The sequence below is a fragment of the Metarhizium brunneum genome, chromosome 1, assembly GCF_013426205.1.
Source record: "Metarhizium brunneum chromosome 1, complete sequence".
Lineage (NCBI taxonomy): Eukaryota > Fungi > Ascomycota > Sordariomycetes > Hypocreales > Clavicipitaceae > Metarhizium > Metarhizium brunneum.
Genome location: NC_089422.1, coordinates 6,161,780 through 6,178,818, shown reverse-complemented (window position 1 = coordinate 6,178,818; position 17,039 = coordinate 6,161,780). Strand labels below are relative to the sequence as shown.

Here is a 17,039-nt window from a genome sequence, read left to right as displayed (position 1 = left end):
ACATCTCGGGCGCTTGAACACCGACGGTAAGGACTGCGATGATTATCTGCCCAGTATCGAAGCCGTCGTGGGCTCGCGGCCATAGACGAAGCCTACTTAAGTACATTGCCCACAGAGTCTCGGGCAATGCCTGCTTGACATGTAATCAAGGGACGACAACCAACAAATACTGGTCATGTCTGCACTAATGTCGCAAGGCATGCATAATTCCCACAGCTTTAACTGCTCTGCCATACCATACAGCTGCACCTTCTACACCCATTGAGTGCTAATTCCATGTCCTATCACGCTCTTCTTATTCTCTTGCAACCTCAACCCTCTTTTCCTAGGGTATCATGTATGCTTTTTTACACAGCAACTTGCTCCGCTAGAGACCAAAAAGTATAAACATGTATTTCCGTCCCGTATTCCTACAATGCTGTCCTCACGAAACTTTACTAGTTTTTAACAAATAGAATGAATTTCGCCGTAAAAAGGAAAAAAAAAAAACCGTTAACCCCTTGGAATGCAATGCTAATGCAGAATATTTTGCAGATATTTGTTTTCGTCATTACCGAAACGACCGAAATGACTTGTTCGCCAGAGGAGATAGAGATGATCCAATCCCCAATGCATTATCTCGTGTTCTACGTCCCGCCATGTTGGGAGTGTTTGCACAAAAGCCACAGATGTATACTGTCGGCATGGTACGGCGGGTGATGTGGATGCAATTTCCATGAAGCCACATTTCGCATGATTCGCTAATAGGGGCTTTATGTCAGACTACCAGATTGGAAGGTGAAACCTGCGGGTGAAGGAGAGACATACCATTGAACTAAAAAGCCGTCGGTCTCGTCTGCCTTGCTACTGTTGCATACACATCGAACGTTGTAGCTATCCGGACCGTAGCTTGATTCGGTCAAACTAGTGGGCGAAATGATTCCTCCAGGAAAGTTACGAATAATGGTATTCAATGACCGTTGTGATGATGTTGCGCTCCCGAGCCGAAGAGAGCGCTTTTGTCGATCCTCAACAACCTTTCGCAGTTCGCTAGTCGCATCACCGTACTTGCCTGGTTTCTCATTGATGACTGTTTCCGCTTCACTCTCCCCCTCGTTGGCCGAGTTGCTGTTGCTTCTGTCACTGGCGCTTCGCCTTGACGAGAACATTGAGCCTACCGGCTTACGGGGATCAGGAAGGGCAAAGGACGCTTTAAAGGAGTTATTGCGACTGGGAATGATGATAGGCTCGTCATCTGTATCTGAATCATCTTCGGCCGACGACCAACTTCGATGTGTTGACAAGTCCTGAGAACTTTGGCTTCGCGTCATTGCTGTGCCGCCGCGGCCTAGCAATGTCTCGACTGTCGCTCGCCCGTGGGCATTAATGGACAATCGGACAGACCTGTGCTGTCGAGCTTGTGGGGACATCTCTGGGATAGATGCAAGACTCGATAGCCGCTGCTGTGTCTTGAGTGGCGATATTCTCCCGGGCAGGCGACCAGTCGACTTGCTACCTCTAAGCCCTGGGTCAGGGGCTGCTGTCCTTGCCGCAGGAGCCAACATTGGAAGTGAACCTCTCCTAACCGTTTTCCTCCCTCGATTTTCACTCATACTCCGCCCAAGCCCAGGTCTGCCCAATGATTTTACTGGAGAGCTTGCAGTTGCTCGTTCAGGGTCTTTGGTGCTATTCTTTCTGTCTCTCACGCTGCCGGATCGGCGTCCCTCGCCAACTGGTGTCTTCCTGGATTGAATTGCTGCCTCTGCAGTCCCGGATTGTACCGTCGTCCCAAAGCTAGCGGCTATGGGTGCACTTTGCGGGCGACTGAACAGAAGACCAGGGTCAACCGCATCTCCAGCACTAATCATGTTAAACGGATCCTCCAACACGGGGGCAAACGATGCCAATAATGTTGAGTCGTGCGCACCCGTGCATACGATATCGGATGCCGTTGGCTTAGGAGCCAACGGTCTCTCCTCCTTAGTAGGCTGAACATTCTCTTGATTTGAAGACGGCGGCGCGTTTGGATCCTGAAAAAGCTGAATCTCGCTATTCCAATCAAATGAGCCCGTATGGCGGTGGGAGGAGGGTGTAGGCGGTTGGAACATATTTGTCCCTGCCGCGGTGAAGTCTAAGTCCATATTCATTGACATGGTCGGGTCCCAAAAGTTGGAATGTGTTGCGGCTGGCGCAGACATTGGATAACCGAACATATCGGTGGCACTACTCATTAATGCCGCTATTTCCTGCTGTGAAAGATCGTGAAAGTCCGACCGACCGAAGCTTTGGTCATTTTGCATGTTGAGCCCAGGAGCGAGCCAACGCTCTCCCTTCCGTGCCGTAGGTGGCGGCGATATGACCTGTGTTGGCTCTTCGGCGGTGGTACACCGTCGAGCTTTCTTAGGGGATGAAGTTGGGGTCTCAGACAGCTTGGGGTTTAGCGGAGACTTAAAACCTGCCGTCGAAGAAGCTGTATCGGTTGTGGGTGGGTTCGGGGAGGACGGCAATCGGTGGGCAGGAGCAACTGGAGGCAAGGTGGCGCTTGGATTTGGGGAGAAGTGATTTGTATGTGCTGCGATTTCGATGGCCAACCCCTCAGCAGACAGCAAGCGCTTATGGCTCGCCGAAGAGCTTACGGGTGCGATAGGAATCAAGTCTGGAAAAGGGCCTTGGGTTCCTCGCAGATTGCCTGGAGTTGCGTTGAAGACGGAATATTCTTCGGCAAACCGAGGAGTTAACCCGCCGGCCTCGACAAAGGAGCCTTGATAGTGTTTTGGCGTTTCGAAAACGGGACTGGGAAATACGGCAGACGTCGGTGTTTGCTTCGGCGTGGGCGGCTGAGCGTTTGGTTCTCCAAAGCTACTGCAAGTCGTTATCAGGTCAGCTCAATGTGATCGTCAATGAATAGTCGGTGGAAAGTGGGGAGCGCTCCATGAGTGCACGTACCTGGCGGCCGGATGATCCTCGCTCATAGCAAACCGTGCGATTGCAGTATTGTTACAGTCCAAGAATATTCATCCCAGGTGTGAATGGCATGGAAGAGCTGACGCTGGACTACAAGCAGGACATGTGCCAGGTATTTGCAACTATCCAATGACAATGGAGTAGCGTAGCAGGCCAATATGTAGGTTGCGTGCACTTGGATACACAAGGTGACAGGAGAGGCGGCAAAATATGGCCGATGGTAGATTTTCGAGAGGTTGTGTCGGCTGGCGCGAGGGAAGAGCTCCGAAATAGGTGAAGAATATTAGAGGTATCCGGAATAATAATGAGGATCAATCATGAAAAAAAGACTAGCTAGAATACCATTAGATTTACGAGAGAAGAAATCTGAGAGACGGGCAAAGAGGCTCTCGTCCGAAAAGCACGAATATTACAGCAGGAGCCAAGGGAGAGGGGGATATGGAGCTTACCTTTGACCACTAAAAAGTCTTGTCGACAAGGGTGACCCCGCTGCTCACCTCCTACAAGGGAGAAGACAGGATCGGCAGTTATGTTTGCTGTTACGTAGATGCTTATTAGATTGGTTCAGATGGAAACAGAAACGGACAACACAGGACGTTTAGAAATATGGGTTGTATAATGGATGATAGTTCGAGATCACTACGCCCGAGAGCGACGATACGATGGGAAAGGAAAGAGAGGGTGAGAGACAAGAGTACAAGGAACCAGATTGCTGGCATCGACTGGGGAATGGCAAGCTAGCCGCACAGCAGCATATCATCGGTTGGCGATGATGGATTGCTGGCGGTACCAGGGCGTCTGCGTCTAGGCAGGAAACCGCAATTCCAGGTCGATGCTTAATTCGGACAAATTTTTGGCGAGGGACAACGAGCAGGCAACCAGTGGATCACCTGCGAGAGAGAAGGGCGGAACAGGGGGGTATCAGGACGGCCTGAGTTGGATTGGATTGACCCTGCTTGACTGGATGTGACTGGCGTTTAGAGCCTCTGGCGGGTCATTGCATCAGCTAACTACTCCGTAGAACTCCCTGTGTTCAATGTTGATGAGCAATCATTCGTAACAGTAAGATGGCTTTTCTCATAAAATGCCACGAGTCGGTGCTGGCTGTAACGGCCGTTCGTGTATGGGCCATATCAGTCAATGACACAGCCCCAACTATTGTGTTGCGTACCTGGCGTTAAACTTTTGCGTGCCTGGCCCGAGGACAGGCCCTCGCAGTTCAACTTGTGGCCAAAGTGATTCGTGATTTAAGAACATGTCGTTCCTGAGCCTGAGCTTGAGCCAAGCGGAGACGAAATTGTGGGTTCTGGTGGTTCTGGCGCATGATTGATGCACTCCAACAACAATTTGGTCCGCCATGCTAATGTCTGGTGCTCACGTTTGCGCGCTCTGTCCTTGGAGGTGCTGCTTGATTAATATTAGGCGACTCGATCTGGCGCCATGCATCGTCCTTGACTGACGTCGGTCTCTGGACCATTATTGGAAATCTCGATCCTGCCTGGCCTTTGACTGAGCCTTTACAAAAAAAAAGATGGCCGGCCGACTCCGTCGGGGTTCCCATATGGGATTCTGTGAAGACATCGCTGGCTGGCCCGCCCTTCTGCAGCAAATTCCAGGGAGAGACAATCAGCTTCTCACTTTTTTTTTTCGAGTTGCTCAAGAGACGGGCGGAGACTTACCAGGCACAAGGCACGACGTTCCACCGAGGTCTGCAGGGATAAGGTGCCTCGTTCTGGTGCGGACCATAACTCTTCTGTGCTGCGCCTGTGGCTGCATCTCAGCTCAACCGTGTCTTGTCTCCCTCACCAAGCATTGGGTCATGTTTGGTTTGCTCTTAGTTGCATTTTCGGATTGCCTGCGTACCGAGTAAGTAGGGAGAATCTGCACCGCCAGGTATTTCCATGTTTGTCTCCCCATGGCAAGTCTCGTTCCATCACGCTCTGTTACCACGGGACTAAGTGTCGGGTCCTGCAGGCACTCTAGGCAACGTTTTCTGGACCTTGGACACTGTGATGCTTGAGGACAATCAATCAATCGTGGTAGAAGTCCAGCCAGGTTGCCGAGGGTGAATTTTGCTTTTGTCGGTCGGCCAAAGAGACCAAAAAATTCAGCATCAGACATTCTGCACACTTACTCTTGGCTCAACATGGGCAGCCCTGCATTTCTCCAACAGACATCTTGAGGCAGGCGCAACCCCAACGTGTCCTTCTTTCCATGTCAGCTGTCATCCACGAAATTGCGGCTCGGCGGCCAAGTGCAGTATGCATCGAATCTCTCCCTTTCAAATATCTTTCATTTCACAGTCCCCTGGCAACTGTTTGCCCTGTCGCTATTCAGCTGGGCTCAATCTCTGTGGATGACAGACTGTGCATGCAGCACAGAAAGGGCCTTCATTGTTGGGGCAACGTTTGCAATCCTCTGCCCTAGGAAAGTTGTTTATTGTGTGGTTGTCTATGCTTTTATAATTGTTTGAAAGCTGAGCGTGTGCTGACTTTTGACACCATACTTACTCTTCTCAGGGGCGGCATTTCATACAATTCGTCGCTCAGTCCTCGTCTTCAGACCTCTTGGCTTGCCTCGAGCCGGCCTCCAAAACTTGAGGTCAAACCAACCGTCAGACCAGACCACAGTTGAGCAATGGGAAAACCAATTCAGCACTTGTGCCTTGAGTTTTGCTTTACAGTCTATGGCAGAATATATTTGCCCGCCAGGAAGTATACGCTAATATACTGTCAAATATCATACAAGTATAAAGCGTGGCAGCCAGATACCTGACCTGGTTCAATACTTTTTGCCTCTCACTGTATCATGTTTATCTGCCAATTAGTGCTTTCTTATCCCTAAAAGTCAATTATGTTTTTATACTTTACGTGAAAGAACAAGTTCCCCCACCATATTTTTGCCATGGTGCACAAAGGGAACTCAACTCGAATCAATTTGCAGCTTAAGACATTCAATGCAGACATCAAACCTGCACAGACGAGTACTTAGATGTATCAAGTACCTGATGGGAAAATGTTACGGCGATTCACGTTTCTTCAGCAGCGGAAGGGGTCGCTCCTGATTTTCTGATCTATTCTGGCCAGAAAACCGCACGCCGCCTTGTGGGTAGTAACTTCTACGTAGTACTCCGTTGTACGGAGTACATGCGTACATACATGATCAATCCGTGGGGATTGCGGGTCCAATTCATTTTGGAAGGTGGGTGTTTGCTTAAACAGGAAGTAAGCACAAGCCACCATCCCTCGTCCCGATCTCGATTAGCGCCGAGCCCATTTGACGCTCATATCCTTCATACCTCTAAAAGACATCGACTCGACAATATTTCTATGCTAGATACGAACCCCGTGGTGAACCGGGCAAGCGGAATTTCTGCCACACGCAGGGTCGACACTGTACTGGCCACAGACCAGCATGACACGGCCCATCTGCTGCAGTCATTTGCCAACCCCGTTTGTGCCAGTATCTACGGACTTTGCCCATTGACAGAGACATTTTTTGAAAGCTCATGGCGATCTGGAACAGCAAAGCTCCCACGAGCGGCAGCTAGTCGCAACTCTGGACTACTGATGAGACATGCGCATAGCACATGTCTCAACTTGAGGGATGCCAAATGCAAGTCAACTCTCGGCGCTTCTGGCATCATGTCCTAGATAGCAGACATCTGTTGGCTAGCCATCGGACTCGAGGTCGAGGCACCGAGGCCGCGGGGTTGCTGCATCTGAAATCTGGTCCCTGGATCGGCATGGTGCCAGATGATTTGACGAGCGGAATTTTCAGTTCTCGTCGATTAGTTCCTGCCTCGCAATGGCATTGATATTGCAATGCAGGTTTTTTGGTTACCAATAATGATGGGCGCATCAATCCGACCTTGGACACAACTTGGATAATTCCGGCCCACCTTCAAGGTTGTCATCTCAGCAGGCATCAGCCGCCACATATCGGGCGACCGGACACTTCTTCGCATAAACCGCCCTAGCCAGGATGGCCTTCATACCCGGAGCGCCCAAGAAGCTGAATTTCGGGCTCGGCGTCGACTAGTAAATTGCCCGTCTGATTGAGGACATGCGCCCGCCAGCCTAGAATGGATATTGGTGCTGCCCATTTTATCCAACCACAGCTGAAAATTGAGGGGTGATGACGAAAAACCGCCATCACACAATATCATGGACCAGGAACGAATTGTGGTGGCGCACGCCGTGTTGGCCATGGGGACAAAAAAAAAAAAAAAAAAGGTACCAAGTGGTGACTGGCAGCGAACTTGACCTGGCAATACACAGGGTCGCAAGTACGATTACTTCTCAATATCACCAGAATTCATCCATAAGGCGCCTTCTAGTCGAGACCTACACGTCTTGCTACTATTGGCTGGCTGTCGGTTCTCGACTTTCTTGGGCGTTTGGGTCTGTGGCAGTGGCTGCTGCAAGGGTAAAAGCGCACATGACGTTGAAGTTAAAACTGTCGAAACTTCCCCAGGGACAAGCTGAATACAATGTATGTGATGTATGTACATATGTTAACGGTGAAAACTAGACTCCGTGGCCCGTGTGGTTGGACTCGATTCGATGAGGCTTGCCTAGACTGTTTTCATCCGTCGCATATGGAGGGGGGTTCACCAAGCATGATTGGCTCTCGTTTCACCACAATCCTAGCTTGGCACGAACTTAGAACAGAGAGCAAAATGACGGCCATGAAACACACCAAGCGCCACGATTTTCACTCATGAGCCGGCCCTTGGAAGAAGGAGCTCCAGTCGTCAAATGGTCTGATGTTCAATGTCGCCACAGAGAGGTCTCAAGCCCAGCGACTACACACTGCTCGTGTTTGATGGAGGTCAGTCTGGGTTCCCGCCTCGTGAATCGCGCATTTCCTACTTCCGATGAAATTCATATCAAGCTACCGAGTACGCGGGACCTAGGCCCATCAACGCAGGCTCCCAAATCCCCAAATCCTGCCTACTTTACGCAGTGGGCACATGCAGAACAGCATCGTGGCTCAATCCGCACCAACGCCCAGCCCAAACATCCAATTTGAAAGGGTAAAAAGAGAGAGAAAAAGAGCCCATACCCGACATCTTCAACTGGACAGATCGCCAACATCACAGACAACTGCAGCCGCTCACTATATTCCCGCCGTCAACTCGTGTTGCACCAGACATTTTAAGGTTCAAAACCGACAGCGTGGGCAGACGCCTAGAACAAGCCACAAGTCAGGGAACAACGGACATGCCCGAGAATCGGGACGCGGACGGCCACACAGTTCTCAAACTTTAACTTGCTCCTACGCCAACATCGTGCTGGACATGGAGAGTCCCGTCAGAGCAAGACCGCTCCAAACCTAATACACATGACGCCGGAGCGCTGAAACGAGCACCTAAAATCCCACTGTACATATGAATCTCCCGGCCCAAAAGCGAATAACTTGACGCTAGTACCGGAATCACGGCCTTGATCGCTTCCTGTACCCCCTGTCCACCGTGTGCTTTGTGTAAATAAATTTGACCATTTGTGTTGGTAAGACCAACAAACAACCAGCCAACGGAATGCCAAGGGCCTTGACGCCGGATATCCAGAAGAGGGGGGGGGGGGGGCTGTTTGATCGTAGTCGGGGGACGTAATTGCATGCTTCCTTCAACTACACAAACATTGTCGTCGCAGTGGGTTGATACAAGGCCCTCATCTCATCCGGGCAAGCACCTCCATGACACGCTGACCAAGAATACTGCTCCAAATCTTCTTCATCTTGTACACGCTACGGATATACCGACGAGGTGACATACAGAGCTATGACTAGTGGCTAGCAACAAGGAGGAGGATCTTCTCCCAATGGGGCATGCCGTCATGTTGCCATGATAGAACTAACGCGAAAGATAATCAGTTTCTCAGGGAGCCCAGCTTCCACGAGCAACTTGGGCATGTACCAGGCCCGGGGTTCATCAAAAGAAAAGGAAAAAGGAAAAAAGCTGCGCGAGTATAGCAAAGGGAGGCTCCAATCTTATTGACCCGTGACCTGTGACCAAGACTGTGTTTGTGTGCTCACAGGAACGGTGTACAGTGGGTTAATAAAACAAACGTCCAATGTAGAGACAGTTACATTGCATAGTGGCAAGAAGTACAAATGAAAATATACATCAACAAAGGATATACACTAATGAAGAAAAGTAAAAAAAAAAATTGAACAAGGACCACAGTAAAAAATATGGATATAACCAAAACCACGAGGGTAATTCTTCAGTCTCCTGACCCAAAACAAAACCGTGTACCCCTTCCCAAATTCACTCCAATCCCGTGTAAAAAAAAGAACTCTTTACCCAACCCAAACCGTTTAATCCCCGCTCTATAAGTTCCATACCCATTCCAAAATATCATCCAGGTTAACAAGAGTAAAATAAAAGATCAAAACAGGCTTCCCAATCATGTGTTTTCAGTGTAGTTTTATGATAAAATATCGATATCGTATCCTCATGCTCTCCTTCATAGTTCGTCAATCAAACATGCATTCAAAATCGGCAAAATACAATTCTAGTTGTCGTGCGAGGAACGCGGAATGTAAAGCGAATAAGAAAAAGAAAGAAAGCCCTGGTCGATGCAAGGGAAGGTTGCGCGGAGGATGCCCCGAGATCATGGATTAGATCATATTTCCCATGATTGACGTCGACGGTGGCATCGAAATAGGGGGAGGTCCTCCAGATAGACACATGGAGTCGGGCCCTGAAACTGACGCGGGAGGTTCTGTGTGTGGCGGCATTTGTTGCTGATGATGCAGCACTTGGAGATGAAGTTGAGGCATTAGCGGCGGCACAGAACATGGTGTATGAAGGCCCGATACTGGCGTCGTGACCGACTGTGGAGTCATTGGTTGCTGGACCGTTGCATCTAACTTGGTTTTCGGGGTCTGAGCAGCCAGTTTTCTACTGCTGCTACCCATCTCTCGGCGTCTCTTTGGCATATCCTTGACCTTCTGATGAGTGTGGCACTATTATCAAAATGTAATTAGCATCTGTTGGGTTTTGAGTATTCCAGGCAATGTTCATAACTAACCTTGTAGGCATGTCGAAACCACGTTGTGCCCTTCTTCTTGCTACTGACCAAGGGGACCCAGTCATTGCATGATGTACACAGCCCTTCCCACACATCTGGGTTTCCGTCCATTCGTCGTGTGTCCAAGGGCTCCTCGAATGGATGGCCTGTAGCAGCACTAATGCCGTGCGTGAAAGACTTGTCATACCAGAAAGCAGAGTTCTTAAGAACTAGCCATCTGCCTGGTTTGCAGATACCACACCAGCCCTCACGCTTGTTTCCATGGCCCCGAACCCACCTAGGAGTGTAGAGATCACCATCAAATCGCAAGTCTTGCTCATAGGGAATCATGTTAGGGTCCGAATGATTCATGTCTTCTTCAGGCGGGGGAACTTGCTCCTCTGCTAGAGGACCAAACAAATCAGGAGGATCCGATAGATCTGTATAGTGACCATGTAGCATATGGGGATCTCCGTTGCTCTGGAGCATCTTGAAAATACCGTGCGATGGCAGTGGCGGCGGTTGCTCAAACATGCCCTGATGTGGCATGTGAGCTGGTGGTATCATACCGTGTCTCGCAAACATTGGCTGCCCAGACACAACAAATGGCGGTTGGTGTGGAGGATGGCCTTGTATGCCACCTGGATGGAACGACTGCGCCGGCATCAGCGGTGGATAGTTTTGCAGTGACATGCGTTGATTTGTGGCGTATCCGTCCTGGGCACCGTGAAATATCATGGGAGATTGTCGGCGGTTTTGCGTCGGGGCATATGATCCAGTAGACCACCGCTGGTTCTTTGATGTCTCGAGGGTGTACGGCGCGGACCTCACGCTTGGTCTCGGAGATGGCGAGGCTCGGCCGCGACTTTGGGTTCTGACCTGCTCCGGTCGGCTCTGGGGAGTGGCTCGAGGCGAAGCCACTGGCGATAATTGTATGGAAGACATGAGCGATGTTCGATTTGAGGCAGTCGAAAGGTAATCCGAGGCATAAGAGGGAGCTTCCGACAAGCCAGCAGGATAGTCCTCATACGAAGATGGGATGTCAGACATTGGTTCAGAAGTTGAGACCGTCAACGAAGAGTTTGATAGCCTCCTTTGTTTTATCCCATCTTCCATGTTCAGATTTGCTGCTTCTTGGGACTGGTTTGAATATCGTAAGTCGATTATGGGTACTGCTTCATCGGTGGTGTATGCTTGGCCAATAGCTCCTTCGGAATCCAGGCCATGAAAGTCGATGACTTCGCCGCACGACGGCTGATTCCATTCGTCTGAAGTATTTTCATTAGGATTGTGGCGGCAAATAGTGGCAAGCGAATTGGCTAGAGACTCACCGTGGCCTGACATTGCCAGAGGAAGCATTTCCTGAGTGATAGGTGATGACCGCGACGTCGATGGATCGGTGACTTGTTGTAGGTGCATGCCGCTCCAAGCAGAAATAGGGTTCATCTCATCACCGGATGTGTAGGCAATATTCGTGTATATCGCTGCTGGTCGTTTACGCGGCTCGGATGTTGGCGGCGACATCCACATCGTTCCTCCGGGAAGCATCCCGTCGTTCCCAGGCATGGCGTTGGTGCTCATTTCCAACTCTGAGCAATCAATTTGCGAGAAAATAAGCAAGAAAACGAGATGAAGAAGGCGAGCTAATGCCGAATACTAGCACAAAACTGTCTGTTCGCACGACGGGTGGTAGGTTGGAGTTGTTCCACAACGATTTCGAAGCTCTGAAAGAGACAATATTTCTTGTCGGAACAGTGCGCTTTTACCATGAGACTGGCAATGGCGAAGAAAAGTAGTCAGAGTGTACAGGGAAAAGGCAAGGAGTAGTTTTAAGGTCAATCTGCCTGAACAAATGTTGGGGCGATTCGCGCCTGAAGGCCCAAGTCAGTAAACGCGCAGGTTTAGGCACAAGGCTGGACCAGATGATGCTGGACTAACATATCTGGACGCAGCAGAGATGCACGTGTATTGAGTTGATGGCATGAACATACTTGGCAAAAGATTGGACGTGTATAACGATTGTGATGTTGATTTCGAGAGCTAGTCGTACTATGTAAGCGGATGCGAGTGGGAGAGAGCATGTAAGCTGCCGAGGAAGGAGTGTTGAACGCAGACGCCTGGTGTACAAAGGCAAGAGCAGGACTATCTCTGAAATTGGTTGGAAAGAGCCACCGCGGGTCAATGACTGTATTGCAAGTAAAGATTGTGGTGTATGTTGAGGAGCCGGTCGGTTAACGACTTTGTATTGTCTAGTGACAGTGAAAGAGCGATGATGGTTGGAGAGGGAGCAGAAAGAGGGCCAGCTCCTTTTGTGTAATAGAGGAGGAACTGGGACAAGAGAGCGTGTTTGTACACAGATTAGCGATGCTACACTCGGCCCGGAACTTGGCAAGAGACAAATGAATAATGTATGGGCCCTTTGAGGCTTGCGCAAGACGGAAAGGACTGGGGTGACTGAGCAGTTAGTTGCACACGACTAAGCAAATCGAAAGGTACCATGGGTTTATGGGTCCATGGGGGAGTGCGGTTTTCATTAAGACGAGGCACGATGTGGAGGACAGGAAGAAGACAGAGTCGAGAGGTGTGTGGGAGTATGATTCCGATAACTGGGTATAGCAGCGGGCGCCCCAGACTGGAGTGCGTGTGCGTGTGTGTGTACTCGATTGTATGTATGTGTACGGAGTAGTAGGGGCACACATACAATACATACTCAATATAAAACTCACGCACACTGGAGCAGGTAGAGGAGCATGGAGCCGAAGTGTGTGTGCGGGTGTACTTCATACATGTGAGGCGTCTGTCGATACCATAAACTTCCGTCGTCCCTAATCCATCCATACTGGCCCCATTCTACGTGTCTCCGGGAGTGCGTGGACAGGCTCAGTCACAGCTGGGCAACTCGGAGGTTGTCCAGGCAGTGCCCAGGTCCAAGATCCCAGGTCCCAGGAACCCCATATCCTGCTCGACCCAGCTCACATCCACTTGAGGATTATGGCTCCATCAGGCTTACAAGGTCAGGCACGGAACGCGGTAGTGAGGTAGCCGGCGTCACCATTCCATCAAGATCTGTAGACCGGGGGTTTGGTTTTGGGTTAGACCAGGACAGCTTCAAGCAGTCGAGCTGCCGTCCGTGGGCATGGGCCAGGCCAGAGCCCGAGGGAGAACAAGGCGTGTGAGAAAGTGTCAGATGGGTGGGAAATCGTAAAAAGCAGCTAGAGCAGAGGCGTAAGATAAAACCACCTGTACTCCATACGATGCATATCGAGGTATGAGAGGCATGGGGGGCCGCTCCGGTGGGAGGCGTGGGAGAGACACGTGGGAGCCGTCGAAGCCGTAGAAGGAGTCGGTTTGACAAAGAAGCGTGCCAACTTTCGGGCCTAGTGGACTCAGAAAACTTGGGTCAACATGACGATTTGGGCTCATCATTAGTATGTACTTTGTCCGTCACCAACTGTTTCTGGGCCAGCAGGTAGCCAGCCAGACGTGCGCGCAGGGCTACGGCAAATGATTGGTGTGTCTGTGCTTGTGTGAGTCTGCCAATCTACCCGGTTTACCAGGCACATTAGCCTCGCTATTTGGGTAGGGAGAGCCTGGCCTTCGCGGCGGTTCTGGCTGGCTGGATGTCTAGTATTCGGCTCAATGTTGTGTGGTCGTCGAGGGGCTCGCTGGGGCTGCTGGGGTTGCTGGGGACCCAAGCGATACGGAGTCGAGAATCAATGGAGACAGGCAAGGTTCCAGGTTCCAAGTTTCAGCTTCAAGGTGCGGCAGCTGTGACTTTTCGCTGGCGTTGCAGGCAATTGTCGAGCAATCGCGGCTGGTGGAAGCCGGACGTCGGACGAGAAAGACGGCGAGGGTGTTGCAGAGTGCAAATTAGCTCCTACCAAGTCTCAACTTGAAATTCGCAGGCGGCCGTTGTCATGAGCAGAAAGTCTAGCAACGAGGTCGACTGACTTGTGTCGGCTGCCAAAGTCTCATCGGGACCTGAATGGCAAGTGCCCCAACTGTCGGCTATTGTCGTCGGTACTGGTACCTGGTAGCACTCCATATTGTACACACGAGCAGCTGGGCAGCGCATGTGGTCATGTCCTTGGGTACTGGGTACATGCTTCATCACCAGAGGAGACACCCATTTTAAGTATACTGTACGAATACTCTGGCCTGCCGCATGCGACGCGACCTTGAGGCCTGGCGACCTAGGGACCTTGGTGCCGATGTGACTGGACTACTCCGTACGCCCAAAATGACTGGTACTTGCGTTTGTACCTACCCACATGCTTCAACTTCACTTTGGAGATGGTCGCATACGCGAAAGCTCTGCAATCTGCAATACGAACATTGAATATCGAATACTTGCTCACTTCGTACAGAACTCGGGCACTCAGTGTCGGGACCTTGAAGGCTTGGGCTGGCTGTTCTTCCAAGCCTCTGCAAAGGCCCAAATGTACAGCTTTGAGTTGCCATGATTAGTACACACTATTCCGCACACAATAAAACAACCTCACCCTGTGCGAGGAAGTCCAATGTCCTAGTCCTTGAGATGTGAGACGACAACTTGCGCATCTGAGCCGGGGTTTGATGGTTTGATGGTTTGATGGCCTGGCGGACTGGCGGACTGGCGGACTGGGTCGATGGCTGGTCGATGACTCCGGAACTGCGCACCTTGGGGGAAGAGGCGTGGGCGGCTCTAGGGGTGTGCGGTTTCTCTGACAAGTAGTGCGGCCAATGAGGCTGAGCGGAACCAGCCCGTTAACTCCCTTCCACTCGTCTTCCACTCATCTTCCACTCACCTTCCACCCCTCTTCCTTCCCAACTTCCTTCCCAGCGTTCCGCTCCTTCCCACTTGCGCTACTCCGTACCATCGACAACTTCTAAGCCACTAGAGTGCAGTTAGCCCCAATGTCCACGTAGTGCCTACCTAGGTAGGTAGTTGAAGTGCCTACTTTGGCGCGCCAAGCTTCCATAGCAGTGGGCATGTTCCCTGGAGTGCTCAAATGTGCGCCATCTGATACGGATCGTGGCGCCAAGGAGGCTGGAAATGCCCGCCAGGCCGGCTGGTCAAGGGCTCGAGGTCAAATTTTAGAACAGGGCCAGGAGCACGGAGTAGTAGTAGCATTCGATGTCGGCTATTGAATGGCGAGCCATCGTTTACTTGGCAGCTTGATTTCTAAGTGTCAGAGTACGTAGTTACGTGGCTCAGCGTTGCACTTGAAGTACTAGTCTATGGTGGCTACCCACTCAAACCGCTGCTCTCGACTCCGTAATTGTACGCCTGCTTCCAAGCGACTGCAAGTGTTGTATCATTGTATCTCTGCGTCGAAAGTTACCCGGGAGTTTGCTCGAGCATGTGCAGTGCCATGCTAATAGTATTTTGGCATGCCTTGCGGTTAGATTCTCCCGGAGCGCCACAGTCATCCTGCCCTATGAGAGGACAAGACTACCGCCAGTAAGGCAGGTACGGCCAAGGTTTCCCGATTCTTGCAGCGTCGCCCCACCTTAACCTCTGATTTGATGCCTTCATACGCTGACAACGGTCACTGTGAAACTGTCGTCTTTATTCAACGTTCCTCCAAAACTCTCCATCCTCCAGCCGTCCAGCCATTCAACAGCCGACGGTTCTCTTTGCTCCCATTCCGATCGACGACAAGGACAACCCTAACTCTTACGACACCAGAGCTTCGCGCACTCGGGACTGCTGCGGAGCAGAACAAGGGTCATGAGTCCATTCTACTCGTCAAACCATCAGTCCACTCTTTTTATATTAAAAGAACAACAGACAAGCACCCAGGACTGTCCATGGGACACGCATGCGTTTTGGCTAGGTTTGCCAGAACTAGCCATCAAGAACCGATAATGCAGCTACCGAGCACCTATTCTACATACAATCACCGAGTACATACAAGTTTGATCATGGGTGACGGTGACCTTGCAGAAGGCCGAGGTCCATTCTTGGATACTAAGAATTCTCATGTACTCCGTCCTCCGTAGATGTTATGAGATGCGCAGGTTCTGATGTTCCATTGTGGATCTTACACATCAGTGGATGCTATCGATCAGGGGCCAATGACCCAAGTGCCGCCACCAATCATGACGGTTTACTCCAACGACATGGTTTGGCGCTATCACTGTCATTCTTGCCTAGCGGCTACGCCGTCGTGAAGCACCATCATTGCTCGGATCACCTATGTATCTCGTCTATCCAATTTCCGGAAACTCTTCTAACCGCTGGCAGGCCATTGGCACGCATACACCTCGATGTTGCGCGGCTGATTGCATGGGGCCTACTGTGTTATTCCACAAGAACCATGCTCCAAATGCTGAACGAAAAACAAGGTCGGGATCCCGACCATGCGCGCCAAGTTGTACCAGTTTCATCCAGCCACCTGGTTGGCGGGGACTCGGGGATAAGATTATTTCTTGCAGAGATTCACAAACGAAATCGTTTGAGCCATCATCGCCTATCGGGAGGCACGAGGCTTGATGCAAAATACGGAGTACGTACCTTCACAATCATTAAACTCATGTATTAGAGTTTGGTCTGATTCATGTACCCACCCAACTGTCTTGCCACCCGTGGTTCCATACCATTAATACATGGTTCTATTGGAAGGTCAGCCCCCTCCGCGGCGCATCTTCTTCGCCCTCTCCTCGGACCGGGAGATAGCAAGCGACCACAACTTTCGGCGAACCGCAACAACCTGCACATCGTGAACAACTGTGGGCCAGTTCAGTGTCAGGAGAGAACTAGGATCAAAACAATCACTGTTGATATCACGATCCAGAGCCACAGAGCAAGATTTGACAAGGACAAGGCAATGGAATCACAAGTCCACAGCACTAAAGAGGTAATTATCCAGGGAAAGATGAATCAGAACGGGTGCGGTCATGACTCAGGAGTGACCTGATTCTGCACGAAACACCCTTCATAGCACCAGCGGGAATCTTGACGATCCTGGACCCGCGATGCACAACGACAGGCGTGTGTCCGGAGTACTCCTTCAGTGGCCTGGGAGGTGCAATACACTACCGTACACAGTACTCCGTACTCCGTACCAAATGTACATCCTACGATAATATGTC

The 17,039-nt window shown here is 50.8% G+C and overlaps 2 protein-coding genes across 2 annotated transcripts; both read right to left on the bottom strand.

Annotated features, from left to right (window-relative positions):
- Nucleotides 1–752: 752 nt before the first annotated feature.
- G6M90_00g018690 (uncharacterized protein) lies at nt 753–2,951 on the bottom strand (the record flags this gene model as incomplete). The annotated part of the gene is made up of 2 exons (XM_014693185.1): nt 753–2,841; nt 2,926–2,951. The coding sequence occupies 2 exons, from the start codon at nt 2,949–2,951 to the stop codon at nt 753–755; spliced, it is 2,115 nt and encodes a 704-aa protein (XP_014548671.1).
- Nucleotides 2,952–9,570: 6,619 nt separating this feature from the next.
- On the bottom strand, nt 9,571–11,528 carry meu26 (Meiotic expression up-regulated protein 26; the record flags this gene model as incomplete). The annotated part of the gene is made up of 3 exons (XM_066129824.1): nt 9,571–9,918; nt 9,984–11,230; nt 11,294–11,528. The coding sequence occupies 3 exons, from the start codon at nt 11,526–11,528 to the stop codon at nt 9,571–9,573; spliced, it is 1,830 nt and encodes a 609-aa protein (XP_065986076.1).
- Nucleotides 11,529–17,039: the final 5,511 nt, after the last annotated feature.